Below are 11,542 nucleotides of genomic sequence, written 5' to 3' on the forward strand. Positions count from 1 at the left end.
GCAAGTCATTCTGTGTGAAGAGTTTTAAGCTGCATAATTTAAGGCGGCTCATGCATATGCAAGCGCGGAATTCAAATTGAATTCTGCTTTTGCTTGCAGCGTCAAGTCAATTTAGGTAGCCTTTAGTAGCGATTCGGCAGGCGCGTAAACCAGTGCGACGAATATTGGTCGCTATTTAAAGAACAGGTGTAAGGACTCGAGCTCCAGATCAAGGCTTCTGCAATTCATAGTTTCAAGTACATTAAGGCTAGCTACAAAAATGGAAGGCAAGCTCGCCACAAATACCGATGATAAGAAGACGACCACAGGAGAAGGTGGCGGACAATTCAAGAAACGGGATGCCTCCTGGCCCATGGTGCTATTCTACGTACATTTGAATATACTTGGTTTCTATGGCATTTACGTATTGTTCACCAGCACCTCATTATTGACTATAATATTCAGTGAGTTCAAAAGTCAAGCAGCTAGGCCTATTGAATTCAAATTTCAATGCACTCTCTCCTTCTGTAGCGGCCGTTCTGACACTTCTCGGAATTTTAGGCGAAACAGTGGGCGTGCATCGACTGTGGGCGCATCGCACCTTCAAGGCAAATGCGCCGCTACGCGTTTTTCTTATGATTTGCCAGACACTGGCCGGGCAGGTGAGCCTCTCTAGTCCCGAGTGTAAAGATTAGGTTACAATTTCAAAACAGTTGCCCATCGTTTAAGTTGTTCAAAAAAATAGAGTGTTCTTTAATTGATTTCGCTTCAAACTTCATAAGGTGATCACGTGACGTCACATTTGAAAGCAAAAGAGCTGGCAAATAACGGAATTGCGTAGTGCGTCAGCTTCGTGTTTTTTGCTTTGTTACTTATTTATTTGATCGCCACCCCTGGCAAAAGTTGTATCGAAAGCTGTGCAGCAGCTTTTAGCCGAGACATCAACCATTAGTCACTTTATCGTTTCTTCTGCTGGCAGGGTACAATATACAGTCGCGTCCAGGCCCATCGCCTGCATCATGCGAAATTTCGTACAGACGAGGACCCGTATTACAGCAATCAGAACTTCCTGTACGCCCATGTGCGTGGCAATCTATTCAAGTACTCGCCGCAGCAGGAGGAGCTGTTGCAGAAATTGGAGATGTGGGACATTGAGGCGGACTCGGTGGTTATGTTCCAGAAGCGGTAAGAGCCCTGAGTCCCACACAGCTCTATTGATTTTCTATAATGATAGTGTTGCTATCACTCTAGTTTCTACGTCCTGCTCTACATAGTTCTGAACGTTCTGCTGCCTGTGAACACGCCCTTCCAGTACTTTGGCGAGACTATTTTAGGAGCCATGTTTGTTGGCTTCTGGCTGCGCAGCCTCATTGTCGTGAATGTGGGAAATCTCGTCAATTCGGCTCACTTCGTCTGGGGCATACACAAGGACTTTAAGCCAAGTGACTCGAACAGCATCTTCATCATCACGAAGAGCTTCTGGCCACAGTTTCATTACCTGCTGCCCAACGATTACCAGAGTGGCGAGTTCGGCGACTACTCCCAAGGGATAGGCTCGGCGATGATCAGAGTATTCGCTGCCTTGGATCTGGCCACAGATTTGCGGACCATCAGCTCCGTGGCAGTAAGAAAGGGTCTCACACAGGCCCTGGACACGGATCGGCCGATTGTCGAGTGCATCGAGGAACAGGTGAAGTTGGAGGAGAACGAACTTCCTGCCAATCATTTCCTCAACCGCAACAAGTTCATGTGATTGCGCAATAGCTTGGAAATTATGCGTGAAATGTGCGAGAGACTATTGATGATGAATAAATAAATGAACTAACATACGTCGGTGTCTGGGTGCGACACAAAAAAAAAAAAAAATACACATACATAAAATACACGTACATGCCGACCTGTAGAAAACCTAATTATTGGTCAAGCACAGAAAAATGCTTTAAGAGTTTGGCAAACAAAGGTGCAGTTTGCTTCGAAGTCGACGCTCGTTGGCTCTTCGAAACGAGTTTCCCAACGCATCGATCTGATGCGATGACGGTGACAACAACCGCAGCAGCAGCAACAACAACAACAACAACAACAACAACAATAAAAACAACTGTAATTAGGCACATAGCTAAGACAAAACAAATAAGGCGGCCACAAATCAGCATAAATATATATTCAACTGCCTCGGGCCACATTTTCTGCTCAGCTATTTCTACACAAACCCAAAGGCCCACAGCCATTTAAATTTTGCAACTGATTTAGTGGCTTTCCATATGCGAGCCGAAGTGCGTTATGTGCTTTGGATCGGCCATTGACTGTTTTAGCACTTTACTTTGATGCCCGCCTAGGCCCGGCCAAATCTAATGTGTCGCACTCAATAAATTATCACTAATACGCAATGTGGACTCAGTGCTTGATTGCGTCAATATTTGCGTTTGGACGGGCCCGTACCTATGGTTTTTATGCATTATTTCGTCTTTTTTCTAGCTGTGTGTATTGTTCTCAGCCCAGATGACAATATTAGCTTCCATATTGATTGATTATCCGAAAAAATATCAGACAATGATTTAAAGTCGTCTGCACAAGTACTTTTCGCTTGAGCAGCACCCAACCAAGCCTCACTGAGAACTTGTCTGTCGAACTTCAAAAACACAATTTGGTGCCCTTTGAACGGCTGGTCGTTTCAATTGCTTTCACAATATCTAGTTGTTAGTGGTGTAGTAATATTATGGCATTAACACACCCAATTGCAGGCAATTGTAGGCAATTGAATATAACTGATTTGTGTAAATTTGGTGAATGTTTGTAAGCAATTGAGACTAGAAGCTGGCAATACTTGTAGTTTTAATATCAAGTTTACCAAGTTCTTCTTTATTACAACAAGTTAAGGATGAGGGTTTATTTAATAAGTTGCGGTTGAGTTTTATAATTAATTTAAATTAATGACGTTTGTAAATACCTTACACTAGATGTTTTGAAAATATAAATGATTTGTTTCTGCTTTGTTTTTTTAATAATAGTTTGGTCTTTGAAATTGCAGTTGAACTACGGGTGGTATAAAAAGCTCACATAGAATTTATAAATTCAAAAATTTATAATATATTACTTTATTAAGCATGTAAAGACATATTTTATTCTATTTTATAAAGAACATTTCTTCTTCCAGTAAATATGTTGGTAGTTTGTCTGCCTCGGAAATAGCAGCTGGAAAGTTGAAAGCCGAAAGCCGTTTTTATTCTTTGTACATGAAATTTACAAGAGTAGTATTTGGTGGGGAGAAGACCCCACAGAGTATACAAGGTGTGTTCCAAAGTAAACAGGACTTTAAAAAAAAAAACCGAACAAATGGTTTTTTCGGCAAAATCAATTTATTTAATTCAAAATAGTCTCCTTCTGCTTCAATACAGCTTTTTGCACGATCCAAAAGCATGTCGAACGAGTGTTTTAGCTCGTTGGCCGGTATGGCTGCCAGTATGCCGGTGCAAGCCTTTTGAATGGCCTCTACGACTGCATAACGCTTTCCTTTGAATACGGCGAGTGGTTAATGGTTGAAATGTGATTTTTGGTCAAATAGTCGGTCACAATCGGTTGGATTCTGAGAGATTTTTGGTCGTCAGTCAATTTGTGCGGAACAAACCGTGCACACGCCTCTCGTAAGCCCGAATGTTCGGTCAAAATGCGATAAATCGATGTTTTGGAGATGTTCAATTCCATTTCCATCAATTTCAATGATGATTTCGGCTGATTTTTGACGAAATCACGCACAGTTTCGATGGAATTTTCGGTGATCACGAATTTGGATTGGCCCACATGTTGATCGTCATTTATGTCCTCACGACCACTTTGAAAACCTTGAACCACTCGTGCACTCTGCTACGGGATAGGCAATCATCGCCATAAACTTGTTCCATCAATTGAAACGTTTCGGTAAAAGTTTTACCCATTTTAAAACAACATTTAATGTTGGCTCTTTGTTCGAAGCTCACTTTCGCACCGATAACACCGATAACACAAACATGCTGACACTTAAAACGCAATAACTTCACTTCCAATCGATGAAATATCATGAAATTCTCACTGGACAATCGATAAAGATAGAAGATTCTAACGCACCAGTCGACATATAGATAGCGCCACTAGGGGGCGCTAGGTTCAAAAATTCCTGTTTACTTTGGAACGCACCTTGTATATATGCTTGATCAGCATGACAAGACGAGTCGATCTAGCTCTGTGTGTCTGTCCGTCTGTCTGTCCGTATGAACACCTGGATCTCAGAGACTATAAGAGCTAGAGACACAAAATTTTGCACAAAGATGGCTTATATGTGTACGCTGTGCAAGTTTGTTTTATTTTTTGATGCCTCCCATCCCCACTTTCCCACTTTGGGATTTTTTCCCCGATTTTCCTTTCATATAATCATATTTCGAAGACTATGGGACCTAGGGACACCTTCCTCCCTTTCCACCGCAATCACTGATCTTCTATAACTCCCGTGATTCTTGGAAATTCGAGCTCAAAATACCCCCAGTTAGTTAGTCCGCATGCTAAGTTTCATCATGATTGGTCAATTCTGAAGAAGGTTTAGCCATAAATTATAATATTTTATATTAAATATTTTATATTTAATTTAATTAATTAATTAAACACGCATAGACACGATTCTGATGCATGGAATATTTTATATTTATATTTAATATTTTATGTAAATTTATATATACATATTTTATATTTATATTTAATATTTTATATTTAATTTAATTAATTAATTAAACACGCATAGACACGATTCTGATGTATGGAATATTTTATATTTATATTTAATATTTTATATTTAATTTAATTACACAAGAGAGAACGCTACAGTCGAGCAAGCCCGAAAGTGGAATACAGGGTACAAAAAAACGGATATCTCTATTGGAAGCATTTCTGGCTGCCGATTCCACACAAGACCGAACACTGGGGTTCGTTCATAGTCGGTCGGTTATGTGGGAGCTATGTATATGGGTGCGATCTGGATGAAATTTGGTTGGGTGATGTAAAACTTTCTTTAATGGATACAAACAATTTTGTTTATTTCGGATAAAAATCAAAAAAAAAATTGTTGCGCTAAGATTTTATTCTGAATCGTTCAGTTATATGGGAGCTATGGGATATAGTCATCTGATCTAATCTAATTTCAATACAAATTTCAGTACAATAGCTCCCCTATAAGTATTTTTGGCCGCTGTTCCCATACAAGACCGACCACTGTGCAGTGCCTACGAAGCCGCGACTGTCCAAAAAGCTGTCTTGATGTTCAAAGGCTAAACGAATCCACGTCCATCATTTGCATTAATGGGTATTTAAGCGATTAACTTACTGTAAAATATTTAAAGCGTTAAACTCCTTCCTGATCCATAGCCTGAACCTGAAACGTAGAGATATCGTAGCACCCCTATCCGGGCGTGTTGGACAGTTGTCTAGTGGCAAACGTATAGCAAATATTTTTAATTCCCAAATTTGTTTTACATTTTTGGTAAACAGAGATAGGCGGATGTTTTCGTTTAACAGAGGACCGGATAATCGAAAAAAATTCGTCAGTTTGCAAGCCTCATTAAAATGTCGAATGTAGTCACAAATATTCTTACCGGAAATAAATACCAACCAAATAGTTCAAGTAATAAAATCTCTTCATTAACATTAGGCTTTTGATGTTAAAAGTGCTAGATAAAAATCATGAAAGTAGGAATTTATTAATGTATTTAATTAATTAGGGTTGTCTGATTGAAATTAAGCTTTAAGGAGTGTTTACGCATATGGGTTCAAAAATAATTCGACACATTTCGTTTTTTATTCGAGAAAATACATGGTTATTCGATGTTGATGCATTCCTATATTTAACTAAAACTATAACTCGGCTTAGCTTACTTGAAGCTATAGTCTGTTCATAGACAATTGTATAGAAAGGAAATAGATAATCCATGATAATCTGTGAATGATTTTTAATGGTTCTCTTCTTGCGTTAATTGTATTTTAAATGGGACAGGTTTTTTTTTATATTTGCTTTCAATGGATCTGATCCAATGTAGATATCTGGTTTATGTGAACAATGCAATTGCTCATTGAAAATAGTATTTAGGTAGCACGTACGTAGGCCAGCCAGCTACTTGTACAAATCCTAATGGCTATGAAGTGATTTACAAATGAATTTTCTATTTTAAAGTTGCAATATTTCATGTCAGTTTTTGCTTGTTGTTGCCTTTTTCTATTTCTGTTTTTGTTTTTTTTTTTGCATGCGAGCTTTGCATTTGTAGGCCCATTCACAAGCCGTTTGAAGTTTTAGGCTCCGCTTTGTTGCAAATTGCATGAGCGTTGTGTGTATTTTAGCGTTTTGTTATGTTAATATATTTTTCATAAACTTTTGAGTGACAGTTGAAGGTTTCACAAAGACAAGTGGTTGCTGCTGCTGTTGCTGTTGCTGTAAAATAGACACAATTGTCGGCTGTTTAACTTTTGTAAATGTCTAATATGTATTTTCACAGATTAACACATGGCCGCAGAATCCGAGCCTCTGAGAGTCGCACACTCTGAGAGAGGTATGTCGATTGAGAGAGTGAGAAAGATCTGCGACTGAGGCTGAGACTGAGACTAAGACTGAGGGCTGCCCAATATGTTGTCCATTGGCCAGTTAAGCTCTAATTGCGCTCGATCTGAATAACCCTGAGCAGCTGACTGCCGGAACGCCTTCAAATTACTTCGTTTTGGCCAAAATAACAAATGACGTGTTTCAAAACACTTCAGACTAATCGCACAAAATTGTATTTTCATAAGGGTGTCGGGGCACAATGAATGAATGAATGGCTGGTGATTGTGCAGAGTGCGGAAAAAGCGAAGAATCATTAAATTGAGAATTATTTTAGCTGGCACAATAGTCGCGCACATAGTACACGGCATTGTTGTTCAATCGCAATCAAGAGTGTGCGGGGGGCGGAGGGAGCTTTGCCAAGAATTCTGTTGACGCCTCATAAAAAACGCTGACTGCGCAAAGTTGGCTAAAATAGGGAAGCTGCGTAATAAATCAACGTATTTTATATTCACAAGAGGTGCTATTAACTAATTTCTGTAGCGTTTAGATGGGTACAAATATTTATCTACATATATACAAATACCATATCAATCCTTTTCTCTTGAATATATACATGAAATAATAAAAACGTAAGCTAAAATATTTGAATTATTTATTGTCGTTGCTCCTATTGCTGCACTAGCAAATAGGAAAAAATTTGACCTTTCTTTGCTTAATTCATAGTCAACATTTCTAATTTGTGTGCATGTTTCGGAGGAGCCATGGCTACCAACAGGTTTAATGAAAAGTATTTGCCTAATACTACCAATCGCTAGCATGTCGGACTACTAGATGATGAAGCTGTAATAGAATAAGCTGTAATAAGAATGGCCATGCACTTGTCGACAAATCGAACTGATTGAATTTTGTTTCAAGAAAGAGCGAGCTCAACAACTAAGTACTCCCGACCATAATAGCTATCCAAAAATTACAAATGTTAACAACGGGCAAATCCGAGGATCATTTAAATTTTACAATTCAAACATTGACTTATCCGACAAATGAAACCGAACCAAACAACTGTCCAACTGCCTGAGACCGCGCACCATTTACAACTGAAGGTTGGTTCCGCTGCTTTGAATTCTGAACCTGGAGACGCACCGATACTCAAAGGAAAGTTCAAAGATGATAAAGTTTTCATTCCGAGAATTCCAATGCTTTCGACCGATATGACGTGCGAGCTTAAATGCATTCTATTTTTGATACGTCGTGCATTCGCCATGACGATCAACAAATCCCAAGTTCTATCCTTGAGTGTTTGTGACCGAAATCAAGAAAGTAAATATTTTTCTCGCGGTCAATTATACGTATCATGTTGTAGCAACCATCCGTTTGTTGTTCTCGCACTTGAAGACAAACCGTAAAATGTCGTGTATCGAAAGGTAATGCAATGAAGCGAATTGAACCGGGGGCAACCCATCTAGAAAATAGTTGAACAGAATACTTGGTTTGAGCAAATGCTTAGCTACTAATGAGTAAATCCAACATATATTGATACTGAGGTGTACGTAATTCGGTGGGTGAGCTACTTAATTATATATCTGAAGCCTTCACCAACTCAAATACATTGAGAAAAACTATTGTTAACGGATGGCAAACCAGTATATGTATTGCATAACTACAATACAAGTACTAGAACATTTACAATCGATTTTCTAATTAAAATACAAGTATGTAACGATATTTGCAAGGGTATGTAAGCGTCGGTGCTTAAAAGGCAGCGCAAACACTTTTAAGTAATTCTGAAGTAATTAACAAATTGATATAAATACTATAAATATTTAGTCAATTTTCTTTGTAATGGAGGTACTGCGGCGTATACATAATTTCCTAATCAGTATCAAAATAAACAACAACAAGTTGTTAACAACTACAATAGCAACAACAACAACAACAAGGGGTCGCGTGATAATCTTGAAATATGCATGCGTACAATTTTTAATTAAAAACGCGAGGTGTTTTAAAATAATAAATACATTTTAGTTTGTGTTCGTTTACGTTTTGACATTTGCGTGGAGGGCTTCTTCCTATTTTACGCTTTTCGGCGCCGTTTTCAATTAATTAATGAAGTTTTGTTTTCGTCTCTTTGCAACGTTTGGGTTACGTAAAGAGAAAGCCATGGCGTTGCTTTAGCTGCTGCGGTCACTGTGGTTGCTGCTGCTGTTATTGTTGTTGCAGTTGCGGCCGCTTCTGCTAAACTTCATGATCTCTGAACGGCTTTTGACTTTGGTCAACAATCAAGAAAAAAGGGCATCATCGCGGAAACCCATTTTTTTAGATGCTCATACATACATAATTTGGCCGGCATCTTCGATTTGGTGTTTTTTTTTTTTTGACTCTATTGCTCACGAACAAAAAGAGAGATTCGAGTCGTGCAAATATGGCTGAGGCGCAGAATTAGGTGGCAATGTGTTGATTGTCTTGTGGTTGATGTTGTTGCTGTTTTTTAAACAAGCAAGGCTTTTATGTGTTTCTTAATGTTAACGCGCCTTCTCTGACAGCCTCACAGTCTCTCGTTTAGGCGCTCTTTTGCAATGGCACTCTCCCTTTCTTAGCCTGGCTGCTCGACTGAGAAAAGAAATCGGTAAATTGTAAAACCTGATGTTCGGGGCATTTGAATACGTATTCAAATATATACGTGTATGAAAAAAAAAATATATCAGCTCATTTCTTTGATAACGGTGACACAGTTTTGTTCTTTCCAGCCGTCACAGATTTACATAATAAAGTTGCATAGTTTAGTTTAATTTTGTAACCTATACTTTGCTTTGGGAATAATATGCATTCATTCGCTTATTTCCTGGTACATACTTGTGCTTAGTTGTTGATAGTAAGGCAGCCGCTAAGTTTTCCATATGGTATTGGAAAAATAATGACCAAGGAAAATTCATTGCTTAATTGAATAGTGTTAGCACCTTCATTGTCTTTTAAAAAACCAATGAATATGAATGATATGAACTTAGCGACAGGTGAGCTAGATTAAGTCGGATCTACGCATCTCTATTCTATACATATGTAGGTTTGCGGGCATGTAAATGCCAATTGGCAACAGTCTTGACTAAATTTGTTAAAGGGAAACCATCGATTTCAATACTTGAACCCACGGCACACACAATTAGCATTTAATTATGGCCTGATATATAAAATGTTGTTTCACTGAAAACAAATGAAGTTAAATTTTTAGGTAAAATGTAGTCAAGCCGCATGGCTTCTAAGTTTAAATGTGCAGTTCATTTTTAAGTTATTTCATCAATGGGGTCTGCCGCTAAAAAAGGCCTATTAGTGTTAAATTATTCAATTTAAATAATAATGTTTTAACATTTTTGTAACTTTAGGGTTTGATATAGTAGATAAAAATGTTTAAAAACGTTTACCAAATGATTAATATACACAAATTAATTATTTTTGTTAGATTATTGTTTAAATACTCAAAAAACTCAACAAAAAACGCTTCCATTTTAGTACTCTCTTTAAAATAAAATAAAAAATAAAATCAAATAGTATTTAGTTTGGCTTTTATATCGTACGTATAAGAGGTAGTAGAGAGCAAATACATATCGATTTCATTGTTGACAAGTTGTCCAAGCGTACGTCACACATTAGCATTTCTACTTAGCATACATTTTTTGACGAGATTACTGGCCAAAATGTTTAATACATCCGTCTTCAACACCCAATAGGAAACAAAAATGGTTATAGTAATGCTGAAATTTAATCACTTATACAAAATATGATTCAAATTTGTGGATAATTAATAATTAGTATGTAGCGCCGAAAACGAATCAATTGCCAAACAGAAACCTCTGAACGGTAGTTAGAATATTTATTTAAAATTTAAAAATGGTATGTTCGTTTTTCCGTCATGAAGAATTCGAAAAGTTGTGCACCCATTAAGCTCCGGACTGATCTGCCGGTAGCAAGGGGAACACCCGATAACGGCAGTAGCATGCGAAACATGTGGAAGGATTACGCAGGTTCACGATTGTATAGTTTATGTAAATAGAAAACGTATCCATTTAAAGCCATTCAATCTATCAGATCGAATTATACTTTATTTTTACATTTATCATCTCGACCGTTGTTCGCTAAATTGTAAGTTTAACTTTTATGTTTTTTGTATTTCTTTTCGAATATTTAGAAAGTGGCAACACGTTCAGTTCTCTGGTTTATTGTTAGCGAAATGGAGTGGGGAGAGCGATGAGAGATGGACAGAAAATGTTTAATAGAGAATATATATCTATTAGGGCATAAAACCAAATAAGAATATATAAAATACAATTATGCATGCAAAACCGATTAATCCAAGATTTGTTGAGTAACGGAAGGAGTCCTAAAGCTAAAATGAAGACGAAAAACAAAAACATTTTTAGTGGCGCGGCAACGCAAGTCTAAATTAAATCTACCTTACGTGGACATACATACATACATACATATATAGGCACTTCTATTAAATAAAAAAATACGCTTTGGAAAAACGACTTGCAAATTGCTTTAATTTTGTAAAATAGTTTAATTTCTAAATAAAACACCTTAATATAATAAATATTAGATTTATAGCTGATGACGAAGCTGTGAACGATCGGAGAAGATCATGGAGAAAGGCCGTAGCTTGGCTATATGAGCAATTCTTAGGCAATGTGGATAAGCCGTCGCAGACTTCTTGTCGTAAGCATGCGGCTAGTTGGGCATTCGGCCAAAACAAAGCTGATGCTGCGCACGCCCTGCGTTCGTGCTGCCAACGACTGCTCGTAGCGAGAGCCGAAGTCTGCTTGTTGAGCCGAGGCTGCAGCCGAAGCTGAGGCCGAAGCTTGACGCTGTTACAGGTGATTGCCGCCGGTCGATGCTTATGCGCTGCGGCTGTCAACGCTGCCGAATGTGTCATGTGTGTGCTTGAGAGTGTGTGTGTGTGTGTGTTTGTGTTTGTGTGTCTGCGGTGGCATAATCTTGGCCTTAAGTTTCTGACTTGACTAT

General features: G+C 38.1%; 1 protein-coding gene and 1 long non-coding RNA gene across 2 annotated transcripts; one reads left to right on the plus strand and one right to left on the minus strand.

Moving 5' to 3' along the window:
• Positions 1-126: 126 nt before the first annotated feature.
• LOC115621689 (acyl-CoA desaturase 1) lies at positions 127-1,868 on the plus strand. The gene is made up of 4 exons (XM_030515399.1): positions 127-443; positions 511-641; positions 959-1,164; positions 1,231-1,868. The coding sequence occupies exons 1-4, from the start codon at positions 260-262 to the stop codon at positions 1,730-1,732; spliced, it is 1,023 nt and encodes a 340-aa protein (XP_030371259.1). The 5' UTR covers positions 127-259; the 3' UTR covers positions 1,733-1,868.
• Positions 1,869-5,065: 3,197 nt separating this feature from the next.
• Positions 5,066-5,574, minus strand: LOC115621690. Its single transcript, XR_003995287.1, has 2 exons — positions 5,327-5,574; positions 5,066-5,270 (listed from the first exon to the last, which is right to left on the minus strand). It is a non-coding gene; the product is annotated as an uncharacterized LOC115621690 (long non-coding RNA).
• Between the last annotated feature and the right edge of the window lie 5,968 nt (positions 5,575-11,542).

This window comes from Scaptodrosophila lebanonensis, unplaced genomic scaffold (assembly GCF_003285725.1).
Source record: "Scaptodrosophila lebanonensis strain 11010-0011.00,11010-0021.00 unplaced genomic scaffold, SlebRS2 tig00000024-arrow-pilon, whole genome shotgun sequence".
Taxonomy (NCBI): Eukaryota; Metazoa; Arthropoda; class Insecta; order Diptera; family Drosophilidae; genus Scaptodrosophila; species Scaptodrosophila lebanonensis.

Coding starts and splice junctions, on each gene's coding strand:
- LOC115621689 (XM_030515399.1), top strand. CDS start 260: ATGGAAGGCAAGCTCGCCACAAATACCGATGATAAGAAGACGACCACA. Junction 444..510: donor ATTATTGACTATAATATTCA/GTGAGTTCAAAA, acceptor CTCCTTCTGTAG/CGGCCGTTCTGACACTTCTC. Junction 1,165..1,230: donor GTGGTTATGTTCCAGAAGCG/GTAAGAGCCCTG, acceptor CTATCACTCTAG/TTTCTACGTCCTGCTCTACA.